This window comes from Astatotilapia calliptera, chromosome 13 (assembly GCF_900246225.1).
Source record: "Astatotilapia calliptera chromosome 13, fAstCal1.2, whole genome shotgun sequence".
In the NCBI taxonomy this organism is placed as follows: domain Eukaryota; kingdom Metazoa; phylum Chordata; class Actinopteri; order Cichliformes; family Cichlidae; genus Astatotilapia; species Astatotilapia calliptera.
In genome coordinates this window covers 12129772-12156653 of record NC_039314.1, presented here as the reverse complement: position 1 = coordinate 12156653, position 26882 = coordinate 12129772, and the positions used below count along the sequence as shown (strand labels likewise).

General features: G+C 39.7%; 1 protein-coding gene across 1 annotated transcript in view; it reads right to left on the bottom strand.

Moving 5' to 3' along the window:
• Positions 1–26882, bottom strand: part of eys (eyes shut homolog) — a 124738-nt gene that overhangs the window by 4329 nt on the left and 93527 nt on the right. The window contains exons 35-39 of the mRNA XM_026190933.1: positions 24624–24814; positions 24415–24506; positions 12796–12946; positions 11547–11659; positions 10998–11254 (exon numbers count right to left, since the gene is read on the bottom strand). Coding sequence (XP_026046718.1) covers positions 10998–11254; positions 11547–11659; positions 12796–12946; positions 24415–24506; positions 24624–24814 — 804 coding nt within the window. The remainder of the gene's footprint in view (positions 1–10997; positions 11255–11546; positions 11660–12795; positions 12947–24414; positions 24507–24623; positions 24815–26882) is intronic.

Here is a 26882-nt window from a genome sequence, read left to right as displayed (position 1 = left end):
GCTTCTACATTTGCAGCCAGCACACATCTCTTTTATCACAAAATTGATAAAATGCGATATAATAACAACTATGACCAAAAACATCGGAGTCAGCTTTAGTCTGAATCATATGAGCAGTTCCTACTTAGGGAGCTTGAGTGCATTCACTTAAGTTTGGCCCTGGAAGTGCTCCGCTGGTAGGATGTACCATAATCCAGGCTAGTGCTTTTGGTTCAGTGAGTGTTCGATATTACCTAGCCACCCATCACATGGTTTTGTCAAGATAAAAGCAGTCCAGCTGAGCATATCAGAGTTTTAAGGTATGATAAATTGTCTCTTCAGAGAAGGCACAGTAGGTAGTAGACCTCAGCAAAGACTTTCTATCAAGCATGCAAGAAATCAGTTAAAAGACACTACAAAAATTATACACACACACACCATCATGGAGTAAATGGTTGAAAGAAGAAGATATAAAAGGTGAAACCATTATTCAGGCTTGGTGTGTATTAATCATGACCTACTGCTTTTAGCTCATTGAGTTGTGTCTTTGCTTCTCGGGAATCTGAAGCCATGGTTTTGGATGTTGGCCAGAAATGAATAATACAATGAAAGTTGAGTTTTTTTCAATTGAGTCCTTAACTACTTTTGTTTAACCACAACATCAGTCCAAGAAGCTTTTTCATTTCATTTTTGTTTTTCCCTAAAGTGCCTTTTTATGTATCTATCTGCATCTTTTTACATCTTTTCCTTTGACCTTATCCAGTCCAAACAATCATGCTAATTATACTGATTTTATTTATAACAGTAACAAATATATTTGTTAGAAAATCATCTTATAAAATGCCAAATGTGCCACCATGGAGATGATATTATCAGAAAGTGGGAACCTTGTCTATAAATGTAGTTGGGAGAAATAACAAACCATTAAAAAAAAAATGAAAAGACATTGTGGTGAACCTTTCCTGCTTTTGTTTCCGTTTCGTGTTTGACATTAATTGGACTTGATGAGGGGTTGTCAGATTCCTGCTTTGCCAACTCACTGGCTAGGTGCTGGCAGCTCTTTATGTGGGCATCTAGTGTGTGTTTGCTGTAATGGCTGGTGCCTTTTAAAATGAGCCAGTTCAGTCTTCCTTACTCAGAAATTGCCAACAGATATTATAGGATTGATTTATCATTTTCACCCCCAAGGAAACCACGCCTTCCACAACAAAAGCAACACAATTTTTGTTTTCTCTTTCTGTGTAATTTCAAGCATTGGCTGTCATGTCTGCTCCACATAATTCTATGTGCAACTCGGAGGATTCGTGTGCTCTGGTTGGTCAGGAAATCAGCGAGGGTAGGAAAGTGTCTGAGCGGCTCTTCAGTCCAAGCAAAGTAAAAAAAAAAAAAAAAGGAATATAACTATGTGAAAAATGATATGACGGGAAACTCATCTCTGGTGTTGGTCTAGCGACTGATCATTAAACTGGACCAAGTCAGTGTCCCATGGGCCCCCGGGCCACTGGACAGTCCTTATTGTCAAACCCTGCAATTCACCTTGGTGATATTTTCACTTACTGTACGACTTGAATCCTTTTCCTAGGCTCATTAAGGCCATTTTCAGAATGCCCTGTTGACACGAATGACTGATACAGAGGAATTGCGTTATCCCTGTTGCCATGAGTGAACCCACTAACAATGCATTAGCTGTCCAAGAGTAGTTCCTGACTCACAAATCAAGCAGCCCAACAGTAATTTTTGAAAAAGAGCTGCAGCCAGTTACACAAACCAGTAGCAGGCTACAATACGCTGCATAAATGTGACCACAGGAGAATGCATTTTCTCAAAACCTTGAAACAATACTGCATAATGTGAGTAAGGCTGAGCACATATAAAAGACAATGTTTGCTGCAGGAAAACATTAGATATCGGATTAACCTTTAACCTGATTTTAAATAAACGTATAGTGTCACAGAGCTGTGGTAAGGTATACATGTCTATAAGCACATTACTTGAATAACATCTGTGGTTGGTCAAAAATCCTCAAATTTTTCATATAAAAGATAAAAACATAAGGCCTGTACCTCCTCTGGTGCTGTCACACTAGAGTAAAGTAAGAATGGCAATCTCCTTGCTACAACTAAAAATCAAGGTTTGCTAACTTTTGCGTCCTGTGACCAAATGGTTGCCCGGTGGGAGGCAAACTGTCTCCAAAAAGAATGGGGAAGGTTTGCAAATGATATTTCATAAACATGGACAGATTCCAACATGCTGCAATCAACTAGATTCAGCTCAACTTGTCTGCCATGTATCTCTTTACTGATGAAATCACTGTTCATCAGCAACTACTGTTTGTGGAACGATTTCTACATTCTTGTTTCAGATATGTGAGTATGTGGCTGGACTCTGAATTTCAGTAGTTAATGTGAATTTTTGTGTATGTTAAAGGCAGCAGATTTGCAACAGATGGCAAAAGATTTACGATATTTGCCAATTTACTTCAGTTAATCGTGTATTATCACAAACAGATTGCACGTAATTGCCAACATGATTCCATTCAGTCACAAACAGCAGACGTACTCTGCCTTATTGCCATTTTATCGCTTTCTTAACATATCATAATCGTTTTGAAGGTGGCAACTGACTGCGAGTGGTAACATTTCTGGTCCCCATCTTGAAAGCAACCATGTCAAACGAGATGAGATCGCAAGCTCGTTGCACACAGTCGTAGTAATTCTGTTCATGTCACGGTCTCCAACCTCTGCTTTCCCTGTAGCATTGCAGCCAGAGACCTAACCCCTCTTATCACTGCAAGTGGTCAGAACTGTACTTTCATAAACATAGCAGGGGTTTTTATCGATGGAGTTCGAGAACTTTTTAACCATACCTTGTATAAGCATAAAGTTAGTCTATAATATCGCCTCCATTATAGGCATCCCTAGAGATTTCCCCTGCTACAACTTCATATTCTTCTTATTCCATTTCTTTTACTTTGTAGTCTGTTCTAAATATTGTCAATCATTCACATCCTACTTTAAAAATCCATTTGATCCAACATCAAAACGCAAAAAAGTGAACACTGGAGTCATGAAAGAACATTCTCATATATCATGCAATAAAAAAATATCTCTCTATTTTTTTTGTACCCAACACATATTGTATATTATGAGCTCTCAACTTGAGAGCTGGACTGTTTTGTTAGAATCCCCTGAGCTGAAGTCAAGGTGGCCTATTTTGAATTGGCTGTCATGTACCTGAGCAGTAAGCTATCCACCAGGTGTACAAAGTCCTTTGTGTAAAGGCCAACATATCATCACAGGCTTGCGAAGTTGATGACCTGAGTGTGTACCTCCTCCACCTCTCCTTATAGTCATATCACTTTGTCATCCAATGGGAAATGACACTCTAGCACATAGCCCTGACAAGGCCCTGCTGATTCTGCACACAGATGGCTGTCTATGCTGCAAAGGCACACAGCAGCCAGTTTTTGCTCTTCTGTTTGCAAACAACAGCCCTGTAGGGCATTGCTTTTACAAGATATGTCATTCTTCATTTATATATAAGTATATTGTCTAATGGTCAATAAAGTGTGTATGAGGGTTTTTTTTTGTCCAAGTAATATTACAATTCTAATTCTCTTACACCATGTAAGCTCAAAGCATCAATTTGCATCTAATGCTTGTTTCCAGATGCCACAGTATATATCCCTTCATTCGATGGAACTTCCTACTTGGAGCTACGGCCGCTTGCGTTGCTTCTCCAGCCTTCTGGTGTCAGCAATAATCGACCCGCAGGAGTCAAGGACACCCCCGTTTTTCTCTGTTTGACAGTGAAAACCCGATCCAGACAAGGAACGATCCTCTACAGTGAGTACAGTCTTTCCCATTACCAGTAAAGACCTGCAACACTGTAAAAGGAACCTTATAATAGAGTGTTTCCCCCTTAACTATATCTTTACAGGTGTAATATAAGGTGAAATAAAAGCCATCACTTCTTTTATACTGCATTGTCGTGCAAGAAGATGCTAATTTATCCAATAAGTAATTCAGCTGCCATTGATGGAAATTCCTCTACTTGTATCAACATTTACACCAAAAAATGAGTTTGCTTTGTTTTCAGGAAGTTAAATCAGAGGCTCAATAGCTTATTTGTGTCATTTACATTTAAATTTAATCCAGAGCCAGCATCCTATTTGCTTAGCTGATCTTGTGCTTTCTGAAATTAACACAATGCCAATAGCCACCAACTCTAAATTTCACAAATTAGCATTTCATTAACATCTCATTTGTGCAATCTGCACAAAAACAAAGTGTACTCATGAGAAGTACACTTTGGGGTTATGTGCTGGACTATTTCTTGTCCAGATGCAATAATTTGCTTTTAAAAAGCCATTTCCTCTTATTTCCTCAGAATTAAACAAAATATATATTGTCTTAGTAAACGTAAGAGGATGTGTTAACGTCTTCAGAATGCATCTTGACTCTTGGGTGATTGGCAGAACAAGTGAAACAGGTTTATTTGCAGAAAACAGACATAGTGGCATTGATAAGAGCCTCTCAGAAGACAAGTCTATACTGCTTAATGGTTTCTGGACAAGCAGCAAAAATTCATCTGCTGTCATGCTCGTTGTCTCTTTATAGATGCTCTCGACCTCCTCTGTGGGAACGTCATGTTTTCAGAAGTTGATTACACTGACATGTTTACATAAGCTCCAGCAAACACAACTGCTCTGCAACAGTTGTTATGCCAAAGAAAACAAGAAATACGAGAGTGAATGAGAATCGCATTTGATCAGCGTTCTGTAACATATTCAAAACGTACCTAATGCTATTTTACATATAGATATTTTCTTCTTGTTTGATTGTTTCATTTTAATCACGTAAAATCTCAAGAAGGGTCTGGCCAAGACAGCAGCAAACCTAGTTACAACTATCAAACTACACAGACACAATATCCATTTCATGTATAGTGAAACAAATCAAGGGCGAAACACATCGAATCTCAAAAACAGTTTGACTGCAAATTTAGGAGCAATCACCCTGACCGAGGCTGCTATTTTCTCCATCCTTGAAATGACTTCAGTTTCCCCCCAAAGTAACCAGCTCTGACAATTTCAGGTCCTTCTGGACATTATTCCAGAGAATGTGGCGGCATATTTATTACACAAGAGATATGTAAAGAGTCGATCTAACACATTTAGTACGTGCCACATTTCTTTGTTGACTGCTAACACGTGTAGTTGTGGTTGCAGTTCTAATGGAGCTGTGACCAAGTATACATATAGTACATACATAAATACAGTAAGTAAATGGTGAATGGCCTGTATTTATATAGCGCTTTACTAGTCCCTAAGGACCCCAAAGCGCTTTACACGTCCAGTCATTCACCCATTCACACACACATTCACACACTGGTAATGGCTAGCTACATTGTAACCACAGCCACCCTGGGGCGCACTGACAGATGTAAACACATTCATTATAAAAAAAAAAAAGGCACTTATGATCTATTAAAAGTATCATAATTATTACAGAAAAATAATAATTTGGAAAATAATTTAAGGAATGAAAAGCAAAAGGGTGGATTATGAATGATAACAATATAGATTTTGGTTTCCTTCATTTCCTTATTTTTCTTCCTGCTCCTTTTCTTTTAGAGTAAAAAAGTATATTTCTGGAACACATTTAATGAACCATCCACTTACAAAACAGATGATGATCAGCATGGGGTGCCTTAAGAAAAATAAGTGTAATTTCAAACAGTATGTTTGTTTTTTTTCCACACTGAATAAATCTATTGCCATTACAAAGAAAAGCTACTGTCTTAATTTACTGAGACAGAGCACTGGGACTCTTTAACTTCACTGTATTACTTCAGTCTTACATGGCTAAGTAGGCAAAAACTATGGCTCAGATGAAATTAGCCACTCTCGTGTCGTGATTCATTCTTAACTGTTGGTAACACAATACTTCCTGGTTGTTGTTATTATTATTATTATTATTTTTGGATATGTGAAGTATGACATGTCAGCGTTTCATCTAGGACACAAACAAGTCCACATCATTAGTCACTATGCGGTATGACGTGTCTATAATTAACTGAGAGCAGGGGTGACTTGCTCCACTGTTCTCTTGTGCCCATTACTTAATTCAACAAGATGTGAAGACAAGGTTGTCACCTAGCAAAGATGCTGCAGCAATTCACATGCACAGACTTTGTCAGCATGTAAACAGCCCCGGGACTCTGTCTGCGGGCGAAGAACTAGTCTTGCAAAGCACATCATACGATGAGTGCCCACATGAGACTGCGCTCTGTTAAACCTGAGAGACTAGACTGCTTTTGAGGAGGTGCAATTTCACAAACTCAGCAGAAATGACACCAAAAGGCCACTGCTGATATTTAAAGGAAAAGTTTATGACAAGTTGAGGAATAAGCAGGAACTCACTGCTTGAAAGGGAAAGGCTGAGGGCACAACCCGTGATCGTGAGACTGTATCATCAGCTCTAACATAACAGTGGATATATTTTATCATGGTGGGAATTTACTACATATAATATGTAACAATCATGTCATAATGCAGGCTTGATTTATCAGGGTTCATTTCCAATTACGGTACTGAAGTCAGCCTTAAGCTTGCTCATGTGCAGCAGCTACAAATGATGATATTTTGTGACACTTATTTTTTTTTCCTGAACTTGAAATGGTTGAAAGAACAAATGAGTCAATGAATGAATCATATTCTCTGATCTCTACAGGCTGTTTAGACGCTGGCCAAAGGATCTTTAATAACCGGCTTAACAAAGAAGCATCTCTGTCATGCGAGCAAAGGGGGGGGCACCGCTTTCCTCGACATAGCGCTCTCCCACGGGAAAATCGAATCAGTGTGAAGCCTTAAAAATAGCATCACTTTTGTTACAGCGCCTGGAGAGAAACATAATATTTCAGTTGATTACTTAAACACCTGTAAATTAGCATTTTGAGAACACATGGCAGATGTGTCAAATCAGGGTGCCAGGTGCATACAGGCTGCTCCTGCCACATTAATGACTGTTAATATTAGCTTTGAGCAGCGTTCTGTCAGGATTCCACATGTTTCATAAACATAAGATTATGCCATCTGATTTAGTCATTTACAAAGGTTGCAAAGGTGAACGCAAACCTAACACTGTTTTCGGAACAACTTTAGCACGAAGAAGAATGTAAATCTCTCAAAATTTTCTCTGCACGTATCACATTTAGTGGCTTCTGTTATCAAAAGATCCTAATTTAGTTAAAGCCCACACAGAGAGCATTCAAACTGTCAGAGAACTGAGTTTCTCAGAACAAGTAATATCTTCTCACATGGACACAAATAAGCAAAAATTGAAAACTATTCACAACTGATGGCTTAGATTACCTTTTGAAATTGTTTTTATTTTCATCCAGCAGAACATTGCTTTTGGTATTACTCACAACTAGGGTTGCCAACCGTCCCTTAAAAAACGGAATCGTCCCGTATTGAGCTAATAAGGGACGCACTTTGTCCCGTAATACAGTGAGAATCAAAAGTAGTCTATAAATGTTAATGGAATTAACGCTTTGTTTGAAAACATAATTCCCAGCCCCTCTCCTGCTTTGTGATCAATGAGCTGACAGCACACTTATGACAATTTGAGTATGACAATTCAGATTACCGCTTATCTCATTGGTCGAGGAAAGGTCGCTTGCGGAGAAAATACCGGAAGACAACAGATGACCACAACAACAAGCATGGTCAACAGGGAAACATACGCCGACACTGCGGTGCAAGTCTCGGACGACACTACACCTAAAGCTGGGCAGACACTGTGCGATTTTTTCAGTCACGTTATTCAGCTCCTGCTCAAACTGCACGATTGACTCGCAGGGCTTAGAAGTTGGTAGGTCACGATGCAGGTCTCACACTATATGGCCCGATGCTCTGATGCGACCTGAGTGCTCACACTGTGCCTCCATAAAATGAAGGTTATAACAGAAATTCTGTTGCTCTCTCGCTCTCTCTGTCTTTCACTCACACAGACACACCACCACCATCAACTTTGCTAAATTTCTAATGAAAAACACTGATCAGGCAGCTGTGATTAAGCAGCAGTGTAAATCCAACTATTTTCACGGTTGTTGTGGTCGTGATAATTTTGTGATGCCACATCGAAAAGGCTCGGATGAGCTTTCCAAAGTTCTACAAGTTGCGCCTCCATCGCTTGTGTCCAGATCATCTTTTTCACCGACGTTTACGTGTTTGCGCGTGAGCAGTGTGAGCGGCTGCGGTGACACCCTCACGAGCGATTGATGATCGGGAGCTGCTCGTGAGGTGTTAATCGCTTCTCGTTACCCCACGTATACTACACGATGCACGATGAAGGCCAAAATCGGGCCGATCACCAAATCGGTCGCACGACTCAAAAATCGGCTCAAAATGGGCCAAAAATCGCACAGTGTAAGCCCAGCATTAGAGCAGCAATGTTTGTTCCCCTCAGAGAAAGAAAAAAAAAGGCTGCAAAAGTACGGGGAGGACTGGGAAAAGGAAAACACCTGGCTGGAAAAGTGCACGATAACACCTATAAAGCGCACTGCACTGTGTGCCGGCGCACTTTTTCCATAGGCATGCTTCTAATGGTGGGCACATGAAGAACACGAGGGGCGTGAAAGCTCGGGGAATCCTTAACCAATTTTTTGTCCACCAGGCCAGGCTGAAGCAGATATGGTATGTAAACACTGGTTTGTTTTTTTAAACCCTCTGGTTAAGGTTAATATGGGCATGTGCAGTGAATAGCAGCGCTATGTGGCCAGAAGTGTGATAATATAATTTATTTTGTGTAATAAACAACTGCAAGGATAGATGATTACAATATATAGATGACTAATACATAAAAGTAATACATAGATGAGTAATAATGATGAGTTAAGATGCATAATCATGGGAACAAGCGGGTTTACAAACAGGAGCAGCTGATTAGCATTAGAAAAGCTGAAATAATACCTCAACTGAAGCCAATTGTACTAAATGCACTATATGTGCACTGTTACAAGAATATTTTTCGTTCTATTGCTTTCTATTAATTTATATAATTTTAAGTTAAGCAGGACAGAGTTCTTTTAAAGAAAGATTTACTTATATTCTCAAAAGTTAAGCATGACAGGCTTCTGTTTAAGAAAGAGACCTGTTTTACTGTGTTAATGTTGTCATTTTGAGCTAAAAATAAATGGCTAAATGATCATTTGTTTCCCATATGGTCATATCACAAAGAATATGCATCTGCTCAAATCAAATTCAAGTCAAATGGTTAAAAAATAATTTCACACACACACACACACACACACACAAAAAGAGCTACCACACTGGGAAGGGTGAAGACAACTGGGTTGCCCGGCCCTGGGAGGTGTCCCTTATTTATTTTTCAGGGAGTTGGCAACCCTACTCACAACTGAATGTTGACTGTGTCCTCTCCCTTTCCCTGTCTAGCCACCTGTTCTTGCACATGGCACCTGCAGCTCAAACAATAAGAGTGGCAGGTTTAACACTCAAAATTTATCTGTTGTTATTTTTAAAACAAGAGATTAGGCAGAAATGGACAAAGAAAGGCTTCAGTTTTCTTTTTGTTTATCACTGTGATTTTACATAAGGAAATAATAGGCTTTACAGGAAGATTCTTATCGACTGTTGTTAGCTAACTAAGCTACTGTTAGCACTGTAGTTGCTAGTTCCCATATCATGATTTGACATTTCACCCACAAATTTTAAAACAGCACATCTTCTATCATCAATAAATAGTAAAGAAAGTTTTCAGGTAACATATTTAACTACTACTCTTTATTTTTTAATAGAATTTTTATGTTTGCCTGCTTTGTTTTCCGCTAATATCTTAGAGTGGATGGGACTAATTGATAAGGGGATGCAGTGATTTACGGCTTAAAACGAATGTGCAACAGGTTCCACCTATTTCAGGCAACGATGTTGGAGCCCCACAAATTACTAGTCATATGCTCTCTTGCCTCAAAATAAACATTGTTTTTCTACTACAGGTAGAAATCATCCAAGGAACCAGCACTCCTTATACTTATGCTCCTGTTTTCTTGGTTCTGAAAGGACAGCCACTGATAGAAAGAGGCTAAATTGATACCATTTGATTTCCAGTCCTCATTACGTTAACTTTAATTGCCCACCATATTGTAACAAGAAACAGGTCAAACACACCAGTTAATTTAACAAATGTAATTAGCCATCAACATGTTTAATTCATATTAGAAGTACAATACTCTTTTAATCCGTGTTGAAATGTTAATCATATATTGTAGCTGCACTGCACACTGCTATCACAACACAGAATTTGAGATTTCTCTCAGCAGCTTGGCTTGCGTTATCAAGTACACAAACTATTAACTCACACATTCTAGTGTTACTTCTGTTATCCCTGACAGGAACTGACTACAATGGCAAAATACAGGAAGCATTTATTTATTTATTATTTTACACTTTCAGGATATCATGCATGGCAACAGAGGGATGTCAGGAGGTACATCAAGAGAACTGTGAAGGAATCTGCAAAGGAACAGCTCCTTGGTATGTGCGTGTAGTACTACCGTCTCCCTAGTATTAGTGTCGGAGTGTTTGGTACAAAATAAATATTTTTTGGTTGGGACAGACGTGAACGCTTCAGCTGAATGTTGAACAAGTGCTGCAAGGTCACATTCTCATTCTCAGCGTGTTCTAGGGGTGAACTTAGAAGCACACCAATGGTTTGAGCTGCTTATATAGATCTTTCATTTCATTAATCATATACTGAATAATTCACATCACTCAAAATTCCTAATGCAACCGACTATTCTCCCCCATAGTGAAACCTATTAGCCAAAGAGGCTCAGCATATATTAACCAACATAATTTGTTGGCTGTCTCTTGATGATTCCACTGTAGAGGTCACAGTACAGTAGGTCTTTAAGCTTTGTACAGCCTGTGTGTGGTCTATGTATTGTGTATATGAATGTAGCGTAAACACCACCAGGTGAATGCAAAAGCCTACCTTTTTCACAAAACGTTCCAGTGAAATGAAGCGGACAGTGACAAGAAAGCTGAGCTTCACCAGGCGGCTGCAGCTGAAGGCACGTCCCTCCGTTGTGGCAAAGACTGTCGCGGCAAACTTGAGGTTCATTCATTGGATGTTCTGGCGCTTGTGTGGGAACTGCAAACGTTGTTGCAAACACTATGTCAAAGGTAGGTGATTGAGCTTCCAGACTTGAGGAACTTGTTGTGGAGGCTTGTATGGCATGCACAGTGAATCTGGAAGATTGATCAAAAGTTTGAGTGGCCAAAAGCCAATCTGACATAAATTATACAGGCTTTAAAAAATTCTGATTTGTATTAAGTGAAATTACTCAGTAAATAAGAGGCGCAGTCATTTAACAAATAGACATATTTTTGACTGCAATCCCAGAAAGAAGTAGAGAATTCAAGTTTTATTTGTCATGATTACTAGTCAGTTTCCCCCTGGCTTCGGACAAAGTGTAATGCACCTTGGAAAAGTGAGTACAGTGTTTTTAGCAATAAAAACCAAAAAATGCAGAGACTTTACCTGCATCGAGCTATGTTGCTGCCAGCAATCGCATCCGATGTGTAGAAGCTCCTCAGTTTATTAATTTCAATGACTTCAAGACAGCCAGTGTAGTTGTGGAAAGGTTCTGCTTTCTTAAAAAATATATCACATGCAGAGAATTTATTTTATTCAGAATCTTTAACAAGCAGTAAGTTAAACAAAAAAAAAACAAAAAAAACAAAACAAAATTTTTTTTTATGTGGGATCAGGCCCTGGAGCCTTGCCTCACCTCACTGAGGACCTTGGTATGGTCATGGAACAAGACTTTTGGAAAAACTGTCAGACTCCCAGAAAGGAGAAGCAGAGCTCTGCTCACATTATATGCAATGAATGCTACTGACCCAGTTAGGCAGTGGAAGGAATATATTGAGGATCTCCCTAACTCCACTGACATGTCTGTGAAGGAAGCAGGGACTTAGGAACGGCTTGGCCATTACTGAGGTAGAAGTCAGAGTTGTTTTGGTTGGCATGCCCCCGCAGCATTGCATGGAAGTCAGGGACAGTGCATCTGGATTGGGAAACTAGAGATTTTGGTTCCCGTTTTCCAAGAATAAGAACCAGAGGGTATGCTCCAACTTCAGGGAGATCCCACACCTCAGCTTCCCTGTTAAAGTCTATGGAAGAGTAATGAGAAGAGAGTCCACCTGTTAGTCAAACCTCAGGTTTGACCAAGTTGTGAGACAGTAGACCAGCTCTTGACCTTCCCAAGAACACTTAAGGGTGCACAGGTGCTTTCCTAACTACTCTAAATGTGCTTTGCAGACTTAGAAATGGTATATGACCACATCCCTTAGCTCTGGGAGTGTAATTCATCTGACTCATTGTTGTGGGCTATTCTGTCCCAGTAAACGATAGTGAGAGCTTCCTCCTTAATATGTCTGGGCTCATCCTTAGAGACAGGGTAAAGGGCCTGGCCATTCAGAAGGGATTCAGAATATAGCAGTTACATTTCTACATTATAACAAGCTAGTTGAGGTGGTTCAGGCATCAAACTAGGATGTCTCCTTTGCACCTGCTAAGTGGAGTTTTTCAGGCAGGTCTCAACAGGAAGAGACCCTGGGGCAGACCCAGGACATTAGAGAGATTATATCTCTCACTGGGTCTCAGTTTCCCCCTGAAGTGCTGGAAGAAGTGGCCATGGAGAGTGGCCTGGACTTCTCTGTTTTGACTGCTGCCCTCATGACCCAGACCCATGTGTGGATAGGTGTATAGTAATTATAAGTTGTACCTGACTGGGAATAAACTGTTGTGGCAAACCCCCTGTGAAGACATTGTTCGTTCTTTGGATCATGTGTCCCAACCAGTAATTGCTTGCAGTACTTTTAATTTTCTCATGGCCAGAAAGAGTGAGCTCTGCTTCACAAGGTGCCAGGCGTTGTCTGTAGAACAGTATGAACACATCAGATCAAAATGTATAAGAAACAGAGGTACACTATGTGTTAAAAAATGTGTTTTGTATTAATGTTGTAAACAAATCAAACATTGTGCATTATCTGTATAGAAGTTAGATGTTATTTTCTTGTATGCTGTGGTACTATGGTAGATGATTAGCATATCTTCCACTAATTTCAGTAAATGCCAATGGTAAAAATCTTCTCACTAATGACATTTTGAACTCCATTTTGTTTTTGTCGAGGTGTCCTATGTAAGTGCGAGTCTCCACACAACTATTTTGGATCCACCCCACAGCCATTCATAGATTTCAAAAACCAATTCTCCACTCTGCAACAACAGGGGAGAGCAGATAATTACCTAAGTGCAGATTCTGGACTAACCAACTGCAGCTTGAGGGTACTCAGGCCACAGATGCACAGTCCCCTCTACTGCGTCTCCTGATACTCCTTGTTCCCTAAGTGGAAGTTAGAAGGCCCACGAAGCAATCTAGTCTGATTTGTTAAGCCTGTACTTTGCAGGCTGTTGCATATGCCGGCTAAACACTCGGGGCACTAACTCCGAGCTGCATAAGTCCTTCCTCCAGAGCCAGCATGGAGAAGCGGTTAATTTAGAAGCAGTCTGCCAGAGCGGCCTGGCCAGCAGCCAGAGGGCACTGTGTTCACTGTCCTTGAGAAGTCAGCCCCACTGGGTTTCTATTTAACATATTGAAAAGCGTCTTTGACGGGAAGATATATTAAAAGTCTATAATGAGTTAGGCGGTGACGTTGAGGATGGCCGTGGTGGTGTAGCTGTGGGTCAAATCAGACAAAGATGGACGGACTCAGCCATCAGACAATTACAGAGAATTTGCTTTGTGACACCAGAAACTATTTTTCCACACTCCCAACCCTCTAGTTATGACAGCTCTCTTTCTTGCAGTGTCTCAAGGGGTTGGTACCGAACATTATGATTGATTTCTACTGCTGCTGTATTTTTCTTGTAGGAAAGAAAGAAGGGTGGAGCCCTGTAGCCTCTCAAACCTGACTGGTCTCTTTTATATTTAGAGCAGTGCTGCTTTCTGCCAACCCCCCGCCAAAAAAAAAAAAAAAAACATGAGGCAACTTTCCCACTCAGCATTGTTCTAGCAGGAAATCATTTGGTAAACCATACTCAGTCACATTCAGTATTTCAACTTTTATCTGTTTGCATCTCAAAAAAAAAAAGTCATAATCACCAACCCAAAATTAATTTCTGTCTCTGTCTTACAATCTGAAACTTTTTTTATAAGTCAGAAATGCTCAAAAGTCATTGTAGTCTCTACTCAAATGCACAGCAAAGTGGTTTGATATGAGATGCTCTCTCCTTTGTTTCAGCTTCCAGTTCATACATAATAAACTCTGTGTCTTGAAGCTAGACCACAATCTTTCTTATGTCAGAATATAATGGAAAGGGCTGGCAGCAAGACTGCACATGGGCTTAGAAACAATATAACTAAAGGGGCCACAGCCTCACTTTAAATCATTTAAACATTGATTTTGTGCTCGGCTCTTGCTTGTTAATCTTTTCGTAATGAAAAACTGCAAATGAAGACTTTAGAACAGCCAATAAAACACGGCTAGTGATCACTAATGCATTTTAATAGGCACATTCTGATGGTTGTTTTAGTTCTTCAAAATGAAAGCCCATTTGCCCATTTGTAATAAAATCTAAATTCTTAGTCTGGTGATTCCTGCCAATTACGTATTTTCCCCCTGTTTTAGTTATAACCTTTCTCTCTCTAAAAAAAAAAAAAAAAAAAAAAAGAGGAAAAGAATCCACCACACTTGGAATGACTGAATAACTAGGTATCAAGCTAATACCACCTGAGGTGCTCACACAATTCGAAGAAAAATTGTATATTACCAGGCCCTAATTGGCTTATCATTGTAATTGCACTCCTTTTCTCAACAGGGGATGCACTTATGCATGAAACAGAGACATGTTAAAATGCATCTAGGTTGATGTCTATGTAAATGCACCCTGTCAATTAAAATATATAACATTAAATTGCAACATAATGACATCTTTAGAAACAAAAATACATACAACTGAACAACATTAAAATGAGCTGACTGAACATAACATCCAACAGCAGTGCGTTTACAGCCTGTTCTGGTATATGTGTTTCTTTTCACCATGCATGCAGTACAGCTCTTGAATCTTGAGCCACTCTATTCAGGTCCAACAATTATTAAGAATATTGAAACATGCACACATTTACAGAAATGCAATATACAAGGCAAAAAGACTTTTGTATAATTCTAACGAACTTGAAAATCAACATTTCATATAACCAGTTTTATTCTTCAACACAGCCTGAACTCTCCTTTAATTCCTGTAAGTAGTTCTCAGGAATAAATCACCAGATGTCTTGAAGGACATTTAAAGCACTTCTTTGGATACTGGCTGCCTTTTATTCTGTTCTCTGTCAGGATGGACAGAATAATTCATTAATGTTAATGTCCAGGCTCTGGGGAGGCCAATCCATGACTGATAGTGTTCCACTGTATTTTGTATTATCTGGTATAGTTTTACTGCATTGGCCACGTGTTTGGGGACATTGCTATTAGGGGTGCAACGATACACAAAATTCACGGTTTGGTTCGATACTTTGGTGTCACGGTTCGATATTTTTTCGATACAAAAAAATGTTCATGCCTTTTTAATTTGTCATTTATTAAAATTATAAATATATATTTTAACTCAAAAGTACAGTTTTTAAATTTAATGTTGCTGAAACAAAAGTAATTAAAAATATCTCAGGGCTCTCAAAATTTCAAAATCCCTGGTAGCCCTTCGGGCAGGGACTCTTCAGTTTTTGGTAGCCCAAAATAAATGTAAGTAGCCCGAATAAAAAAAGAGAGTAATTTTTGGATTGATGTTTTGTTTCCTTTACAATATTATACATTAAAGTATAATATTGTAAAGGAAACAAAACATTAATCAAAAAATTGTTGAAAAACAAATTACAACATTGTATAAAAATTACAATCATCAACTCAAATACTTGGTTCTAATTGAACAGAAATTTCTATGAACTTGTAAGAACTGTGTAGGACATGAATCAGTCTGTGTCAGATCCTGAATTTGAAATTTCCACCGAAGTCACGGGTAAGAGACAAGTGGAACCAAGATCTTTTTGAAGTTTGCAAAGACTGCTAAATTTTGCCAGTGGTAGTTCACTCTTTGCAACATAGTACGCTGTTCTAAACAGATTTTTCAGGTTTATTTTTAGTATGTTATTTGCAATTGGTGTTTGTTCTGGGAAAGATATTGCAGACTGAGCAATAATGCATTTCTTGCATTTCTCATGGATTCTAATGGGGGCTTTTCTTAAAATGACTGGTCCCAGTAACAAAGGCGCTTGTCGACTCAGAAATCGAGAGAAAACCAACAACACACCCGGCAGAACATTATGTTGTTTACACGGGTGCACATAAGTGGTCCGCATGTGCGCATTCGCTGTCAAAATAAAAGACGCGCACCAGATAAGAAGTGTCAACGCGCGTTTGCGTCCATATAAAAAGCACTGTTTTTGTCCGCTAGAGTGGGATTTTCACGGCACATTCTGCACCACATCTCTGTGTGTTCATCATTTGTTTGAAGCCAGCTCACCTCCTGCAACCACTTTTCCGAGAATACGTGGTTCTTTTGTGATCCGGACTCCTTCTGACATTTGTTTGGAGGTGGAGGAAGACCAAAGTAATTGCTTAAAGGAGCTTGCTTCTTCGACATCTTTAAGAGTTCTAAACAAATGTCTGTCCTGCTCCATAAAATCTTATGTATGCAAACACGCGTTGCAACTTCATATCTTGTGCGCGTTTTTTTTTTAAATTTTGACAGCGAATGCGCACCTGCGGACCACTTATGTGCAGCCCCGGTTATATAGCTCGTCATATTGCAGCCACAGAAATTCTTTTGTCCATGAAACCATAAAGCTGCACTTTCTTTTTGCCTTTTAGTCTGATTTGTCATAACTTTTCCGTTTTGTGGTAAGCTTTTCTTTGGCTGTCACTTCTTCACCCTTACCTGTCTTATTTGGCTCAGCAGAACTAAAATATATATCCTGCTGCTTTTACACACGCACACACACACACACACACACACACACACACACACACACACACACACACACACACACACACACACACACACAACAGTCAGCGATTCTCTGCGCGATCAACCTCTTACATGTTTAAGCTTGCTGCGGGAGATTTCACTTGTCATGTTTGCATAGTAAGCTAACGATTGATAAGACTATGTCAGAGGAATTGGTGCGCAAATTATCATCACTCACCAATCAGTACTGTCGCTCTCTATACACAGTTCGCGCGATTGCAAAGTGAAAGCAAAAAACAAGCGCAAATTCAAACGCGATTTCAATATGTCACATATTGACAGTGGCTCACCGATGCCAATGACATAATTACCCAGCTACATTTCCGAAAGAATGCAAAAGCATTGACATATATTTTTCCTTCCTACAATAGCCCGACGGCCAGGGCAGAGATAGATTTTGGTAGCCCGACTGGAAAAATCGCTAGCCCCGGGACGTTGGGCTAGCGATTTTGCAAGCCCTGTATCTGATTGAGAAATCACTCATCTTTGGAAAAGAGAGTTTATTACAGAGAAATGGCTCTTTCCAAAATAAAAGCAATACTATACGCTTCTTCTGGGCTATATTCTCAGCAGCATATTGTAGCGGGTCAGGGCTGTTCGGGGTTCTGTTTGTACAGTTATGTTTTGTTTATGTTGCCATAGTGACAGGTGACGCCCTCTCACTGCGACGGTGTGTCCTTCCGGGGTCAGAGGGCGCCCTGTGTGTTGTTGTTGTTGTTGTTGTTGCTGTGCGGTTGCCGCTCTGAGCGGTTAGCTAGCGGCAATGTTCTTCTTCAGATGTCAATAAACGGCTGTGCTCCCTGGCTAGCTCACGGGAAGCAAGACCAAACGACACCTCCGTCTCCTCCTTGTCTGAGCTCGCCACATTGGTGTCAGAAGTGGGATGATGGTGGCACCCCATGTTCTGACCCGAGTGACTTTTCCCCCGCCGGTCGTGACCGGCCGGTGCGCCAAAAGAAGGCACCTGGACATTTGCAGGACTTTGTGTGGGGTAATGGGGTCGTCGGGGACGACTGACCCCTTAGGTGGGGGCTATGTAGCGGGTCAGGGCTGTTCGGGGTTCTGTTTGTACAGTTATGTTTTGTTTATGTTGCCATAGTGACAGGTGACGCCCTCTCGCTGCGACGGTGTGTCCTTCCGGGGTCAGAGGGCGCCCTGTGTGTTGTTGTTGTTGCTGCTGTGCGGTTGCCGCGCTGAGCAGTTAGCTAGCGGCAGTGTTCTTCTGCAGATGTCAATAAACGGCTGTGCTCCCTGGCTAGCTCACGGGAAGCAAGACCAAACGACACCTCTGTCTCCTCCTTGTCTGAGCTCGCCACAATATTAAACATATCAGGTCCCCATAAGGAGAATCATGTGCTAACGGCTGTCTAAATGACTCGGGTAAAGTTTGTAGCATGCATGCTTGTTGTTTTTGTCTGCTTCCATTAGGATGATGTCGGCGTAAATGTGCAGTCATATTCGTTGTGTTCCCACCAGGCCCGGCCCTAACCAATCTGGCGCCCTAGGCAAGATTTTAGGTGGCGCCCCCCTACATCGGCAGTGTAGTGTATGTACTCACAAGAAACCGAATAGCTTTGTCTTTGACCTTTTTTTTTTTACTTAAAGAAAGCAAATTCACAATCAGAATAATTAACAAGATAAAAAAAATATATGAATAAATAAATGAATACAAAAAATAAAAAATGAATATATGAAATACAATAAATTTTACATACATAAACACAATAAAACGTGTCAACAAGTTGGATAAAATAAATTAAAAATACAATATAAATAAGGCAACAGGAACACCGATTGATGCTGCTGCATCATGGCTGGGTTGTGCTGCTGATGCTGCATCACTGGTGGGTTGTGCTGCTGAAGTGGAGGCAGCAGCGGTAGATGTGGTAGATGGCCCAGGGGTGGGATTTAGAAACTTCAACAGTGCATCTGAAGAGAGGAGTATGTGACACCACTGAGCATTAAAGTCTAATAATAAAAACATATGATTCCAGGAATAAAATGAAATGATATAATATAAATGAAAAACCAAAGAGATATATGTATGATGTTAACTGATATGCAAATTAGATTAGATTCAATTTATTGTCATCATTACAGCGAAATGCTGAATAGCAGAATGCAAAGTAACAGTATAATATCATATGAGAATGTTATGTTATGATTATCTTTGACCGAATCACAGCAGTGCTCATATTAAAAAACAGCATTCCCTCTCATGTGATATTGCTTAATTAACATTAATGATGTGCACTTTAACAACTAGGCTTACAACTATAATATATACAGGGGTGGAAAAGTGACTATTACCTGCAGGGTAAACGTTAGCTAACCAGAAGGCAATAACAATGTAAACAAAAAACACCTGCTTAAAAGTTGAATACAAATGAGGAATGGTGGGAAAGGTGGGAGTACTGTAATTACCTAACGTTACATTATTCTTTTCCATAACAATTTAGCCCCCTCCACAATATTAACTGACGTTAAAACAGTTAACTAGCTATTTATTGATTAGCAATTAGCGAATCATGTAACAGTAGCTTAATGCTAAAAATTTAGGTTACTATCACATTCAGACAAATAATTTCATGTAGGCTAACGTTACCTACCTCTGTCTTTTTCTCGTTTCTCCTCCTCTTCTTTTCTCTTTTTTCTTCTCTGGGCACCTGACAGTTTTGGCCGTTTTGACATCTTGTGTTGATTTTTTGATGTGGTGACGTCCAAAAGGAACCATGATACGGGAAGGGAGGGGGCGCACCATGCGGGGAGGGGGGGGGCGTAATGTTGTAACAAATAATATTTCTAGTAAATAAGCTTTACTTTGCATTTTAATTAACGTGGGATTATTTTTTGTATTTAGGAATAATAGTACCAACTTTTTTTTTCTTTCAACATTTGTGGCACTGCCGTGGCGCCCCCTGATGGACGGCGCCCTTAGCATTTGCCTATACGGCCTATGCCACGGGCCGGCCCTGGTTCCCACTAGTGCTGTCAGCGTTAATTTCGTTGAAATGACGTTAACGCCACAACACGGCAAATCTCCCTTAACGAGCTACCCCTGATCGCCCGTGCGTGGGGCTAGACGGCCAACACGTTAACGAGCTAACTGCGCTAACACACTAGTTCCCACTAGGGTTGCCAACCGTCCCTTAAAAAACGGAATCGTCCCGTATTGAGCTAATAAGGGACGCACTTTGTCCCGTAATACAGTGAGAATCAAAAGTAGTCTATAAATGTTAATGGAATTAACGCTTTGTTGGAAAACATAATTCCCAGCCCCTCTCCTGCTTTGTGACCAATGAGCTGACAGCACACTTATGACAATTTGAGTATGACAATTCAGATTACCGCTTATCTCATTGGTCGAGGAAAGGTCGCTTACGGAGAAAATACCGGAAGACAACAGATGACCACAACAAGAAGAATGGCCAACAGGGAAACAAACGCCGACACTGCGGTGCAAGTCTCTGACGACAGTGCACCTAAAGCTGGGCAGACACTGTGCGATTTTCAAACTGCACGATTGACTCGCAGGGGTTATAAGTTTGTAGGTCACGATGCAGGGTCTCACACTATACCGCCCGATGCTCTGATGCGACCTGAGTGCTCACACTGTGCCTCCATAAAATGAAGGTTATAACAGAAAATCTGTCGCTCTCTCTCTCTCAGTCTTTCACTCACACAGACACGCACACCACCACCATCAACTTTGCTAAATTTCTAATGAAAAACATTGATCAGGCAGCTGTGATTGAGCAGCAGTGTAAATCCAACTATTTTCACGGTTGTTGTGGTCGTGATAATTTTGTGATGCCACATCGAAAAGGCTCGGATGAGCTTTTCAAAGTTCTACAAGTGCCTCCATCACTTGTGTCCAGATCACACGCTGCACAGCCGTGCTGCTCCGTCTTTTTCACCGACGGTTACGTGTTTGCGCGTGAGCAGTGTGAGCAGCTGCGGTGACACCCTCACGAGCGATTGATGATCGGGAGCTGCTCGAGGTGTTAATCGCTTCTCGTTACCCCACGTATACTACACGATGCACGATGAAGGCCAAAATTGGGCCGATCACCAAATCGGTCGCATGACTCAAAAATCGGCTCAAAATGGGCCAAAAGTCGCACAATATAAGCCCAGCATTAGAGCAGCAATGTTTGTTCCCCTCAGAGAAAGAAAAAAAAGGCTGCAAAAGTACAGGGAGGAATGGGAAAAGGGAAACACCTGGCTGGAAAAGTGCACGATAACATCTATAAAGCGCACTGCACTGTGTGCCGGCATACTTTTTCCATAGGCATGCTTCTAATGGTGGGCACATGAAGAACATGAGGGGCGTGAAAGCTCGGGGAACCCTTAACCAATTTCTTGTCCACCAGGCCACGGCAGAAGCAGATATGGTATGTAAACACTGGTTTGTATTTTTAAACCCTCTGGTTAAGGTTAATATGGGCATGTGCAGTGAATAGCAGCGCTATGTGGCCAGAAATGTGATAATATAATTTATTTTGTGTAATAAACAACTGCAAGGATAGATGATTACAACAAATAGATGACTAATACATAAAAGTAATACATAGATGAATAATGATGATGAGTTATGATGCGTAATCATGGGAACAAGCGGGTTTACAAACAGGAGCAGCTGACTAGCATTAGAAAAGCTGAAATAATACCTCAACTGAAGCCAATTGTACTAAATGCACTATATGTGCACAGTTACAAGAATATTTTTCGTTCTATTGTTTTCTATTAATTTATATAATTTTAAGTTAAGCAGGACAGAGTTCTTTTAAAGAAAGATTTACTTATATTCTCAAAAGTTAAGCATGACAGGCTTCTGTTTAAGAAAGAGACCTGTTTTACTGTGTTAATGTTGTCATTTTGAGCTAAAAATAAATGGCTAAATGATCATTTGTTTCCCATATGGTCATATCACAAAGAATATGCATCTGCTCAAATCAAATTCAAGTCAAATGGTTAAAAAATAATTTCACACACAAAAAAAAGAGCTACCACACTGGGAAGGGTGAAGACAACTGGGTTGCCCGGCCCTGGCCACGAGGTGTCCCTTATTTATTTTTCAGGGAGTTGGCAACCCTAGTTCCCACCCATGTAATTGAGCATTGCGTGGCACATCCAACATACTGTTTTACTTTAGTCCATGACGCGCTTACCTTCAGAGTCATACGTCACATGAAAACCAAAATAATTCCAAACGCCAGATCTGAATGAGGGTGGGGGAGGTTCAATTTGCCATGTTGCAAGGAGAGCTTAACTTCTGTCTTGCTAGCTTGCCCTGCGCTCTTCCTTCTGACTATGCTGTCTGTGTTGAACGCTCAGTGGATCTGAGCTCGACAGTGCAGCCTAGGCGGAGTAGTCGAACGCAAATCCACTGAGCGCTCAACACAGACAGCATTGTCAGAAGGAAAGTTGATAAAATAAATTACAAATTTTGTATTGTTCGATACATATGCGTACCGAACCGAAAGCACTGTATCGAATGGTTCAATATCGATACGAGTATCGTTGCACCCCTAATTGCTATGTTGAAAAAAGAAGTTGCTGGAAATCAGATGCTTTCCAGACAGATAGTTGAATAGTTCATCAAAATCTGATGATACTTTTCTGTGGTGAGAACTAAATCAATTTTGCGAAGATCCTCAACACTACTGGGTTAAATGCAGGCCAAAACAATGACATACCCTCCAACGTCTTTTACAGATGGGTGTAGATACTCATTGGTGACCTCTCTTGACCTCCTCTGTATATACTGACCAAGGTTTGAACCAAAACTTTCAAATTTGGATCCATCACTCCAGAAGACCCACTGCACTGATTTTCATTCCAGTTCTTCTCTGATTTGGCATGCCGCAACATTTTCTGCCTTTCCTTAGGATGGCTTCTTGAAAGCCATCCTTCCACTGAAATCATTTCTGATGAGATTTTAGCGAACACCAGATGCATCAACTGAAGGGTTTGCTGCATCTCTCAGGTCTTGTGTCAGGTTTTTGCTGGACTCTTTTTATTTTTAAGTATATGGCATTCAGATACTGTAGATAGTTTTTTTTTTTAGGCCTGCCAGTTCTTGTTTTGTCCTCCTCATGTCCAGTTTCCCCTCCCAAAAAAATGTAAGGACACTACACATCATGCTGATATATGCCACGTTTTTGGCTAATAGCTCCTTGAGAACCAAACTGCTGGTATAAAAATACAATATTATGTTTGTGAAAATATGCTGTCTTTTTATTTTATCCTTGAATCATTCATATGTCAGTATTAAGTGGGTAACGTACAAAAACATTTCTCTGAAAATGGTCAGACAAGGACAGTACTGAAAATGAGTAAAAAAGCAGCCAAAGTCAAACTTTGAGAGACCACAAGAATATCCAAGTTAGACTGATTCATTGGAAGCAAAATATGACAGATATATCCTATCAGGACCTAGGGACTTCTAGTCCATTGTTCATTGTTCACTGTCTTTTTTCCATCTCATCTATATAATGCAAAAACAAGTGATGTGTTAGGAACTCAAGCTAAGTCCTCCATGGCCTGTTTCATGGCCAGGTCTGGAAAAGTAGTAAACGACTTATGCTACAAGATACACAGACCTCGCAGGTCTTTAAAATGGGATAATGTTTCTCTGCAGTCAATATTGCTTTTGCCAGCTTAAGGCTCAGTCCATTCAGTCTTCTATAATGAGTGACAAAATTTCTTCATCTGTAGCACAAAACTGAAACATGTTACTGGCATAGTTTGGATACTATATTCATTTTCTGTAGTGTTGTCTTCAGGACTAAGAAATGCTGCTTTATATGCTATTATATTACATATTTAAAACACAACACAAAAGGGGCTAAAGCCTCTGTAACATCAGCTTTCAATACATCCAGACTTTCATTATATATATAGTGTTTCACTCAGTATATTCAAGTTGCATTCAATGTATTCAGACTTTCATTCAATGTATTTGAATTTCACTGAATACACCCAGACTTTAATTTCATACTGTGTATTCAAGTTTCTTTCAGTATATTCAAGGTTCAATCAATCAACATATTCAGATTTTTATTCTTTTATATATATATATATATATATATATATATATATATATATATATATATATATATATATATAATTGCACCATAAAGAGGGAAACACAGATAGATAATAATAATAATAATGATAATAATAATAATAATAATAATAATAATAATAATAATAATAATGGATTGCATTTACGTAGCGCTTTTCGAGACCCTCAAAGCGCTTATGTAGATCTCTACAATCTAAGACTTGATAAAAAAAATAGAATACATACCTGATATTTACAATGTGAACTGTGCCATCATTAACATGATTTAATGTAGTAATCCATGTAACCTCTTCCTCTTCATTACAGCAAAAAGCATACTGAAACATTAATAGGGAGCTTCATGGGCTTTTTATTTCATTACAAAATATTTGTCTTTCGAGAGCAAAAATGACAAAATATACTTATTCAGACAATACACAATAAATTTAACCTACCTGTAAGATTCCATCGAGGATGAAGAGTTTCATGAAAAAGAAATCACCGTTAACAGGTCCTTGGTCCACATATAGTATAGTTCCTTGGGCCACAGTGGTTTGAAATCTCACAGTTATGTTGTTGAGAGTGCTGAGGTCAATACCTGGAAACTCCAGGTATGAACTCCCAAAATAATGAAGGTAGCTTGAATCTAGGACATAAAAAAGAAAGACAGATCAATTGGGAGGAAAAGGTAAAGGACTGAAGTTTCCTGTAAATTCCACTGAGAATCTCGACTGATCCCTGAAAAGAGAATTCAGCTTTTCATTTGGTTCCTCTACAGGGAGGTTTAGTGCATGGAGTAGGATAAAGAAAAGGCCCTTAACAATTTTAAAGATTCAGAATGTGACACCTGAGCAGGGCAAGTGGTTGCGCCACTTCTACTACGGACTTCCTGTTTTTTCTGCCTATGTTGCTTCACGAATGTAGATGCAATCTTTATCCATCAATTGATCTTGGAAATATGGATGGAATACATTAAAAAGAGATGAGAGGACAGTCAAAAAAAGATGCAAAAAGTGAATAATTACTATTTTGAAAGCAGATGAAAAGACTTTAAGGACTCTTCAAATATTTTCTCTTTCGCTCACTGTACACTCATACTATAAATAGTCTTATTTGCCAAAAAGCTGTGAAGCATGCAAATGGCACTAGATTAGGTGAAAAAGGAGTCTTGGCTGAAATGAACATATTCATACAAGTTTATTACATGCCTCATTTTATAGTGGAATAACTTGGCTTATATCATCCATGAGAATGGGCAATTATGGGGTATTTCAGTAAAAGTTCCACTGCCCGCAAGCTTATTGGGGGTAGTGACGCTGACAACTTTAAAAGACTGACTGAGACTGCAATTGGAGAAAAGCATTAGGGTGCTCATGCTCAATATATTTCTCATTTGAAGGAAATATTGGAATTTGTTGCAGAAAAGTCAAAGCCGAGAGCCTGTTAAAATGAAAGGCGTTACTGGATGCACCTGTCTCATACTGTATTGGCTCTCATCTTAGTTTAAGAAAAATATTATACATATAAAATTTTAAACCAGAGAAATCAGACACTCCTTTAAAGTTGTTGCAATGATTAATCGGGCAGTTGCAAGTGAGACCTTTATCAATATTTGTTAGACGTCAAGTCCTAATAGGCCAGACCTCCTTTGATCTGACAGCTTGCCCCTTAGGACATTTGGCAAACAAGCTAACCTAAATACCTCCATTTTCTTTCAAGAGAAGTATGGCCAATACCCTGAGGAAAAACACACGATAACATAAAGTAGGAATTATAAGGAACAGACCTACTGCGGTGTGTGAATTAATGAGGATAAATGCATGCAGCAACAATGCGGTGCTGTCTACTGCTTCATTCCTGACAATAGGGTTTGCCAATGCTGATGATGGAAAATTACCCCTCAGAGACAAAGCTATTCATTAATTTTAAAGCCTTGTTTAGTCTGATGTAGTCTTTGATGCAGTCTGAGGCTGCTGCCAGGAGGCAGTATCACGCCTCATTAGCAGTTAGCTTCAGTCTTTTCCTTCAAAGGTCTCCTGTTTTTACCACTACCCTACACTCTCATACCAGATGTTTTTTGGGGTTTTTAATGCGAATGCCTCAAGTAACCAGTCATGCTAAATCTAAATAGTATATGTACACAATGCAAACTATCTTATATTTTCTCACTTTCATATCCTGATAATGCACCACTAGGTTTCTCTTTTTAAAAAAAAACAAAAACCCCACAGTTAACATTACTGCTGACCAAGCAGTTTGCCACTTCTGGGAATATTGGTTGATACAAATCTCTGAGATCAGATTTAATTAGGGCCCGTCTTAATACATGACCATAAAGGAGGTTAGAAAATTGGTATGAGTCATATTTAATGTAACATAGAGTGGTGGAGCGCCATGTTGCAGCACAAAGTGTAGGTGGAAGCCAGACAGGTTAAAGCAGGAGATATTCAACTAGAAAAATATATTTGGAGTAAATGTGAACTTAAGATCACTTAATAGGAGGATAGACTCTGGGCGGTGAGAATTAATTGATATAGACTTAATGTCCCATTTATTTAAAAAAGGCAGGATATAAGTCCTGTTTGGTCCCTGATTTATTGGCTAAAGTAATAGACTGACTGATTGAACTTGTCACAGGACAGAGATATAATACTGCTGAGGATCATTCCAGGACCTCTGCAATTTCAGAGCCCTGAGGGAATAAAAAAGGTCAT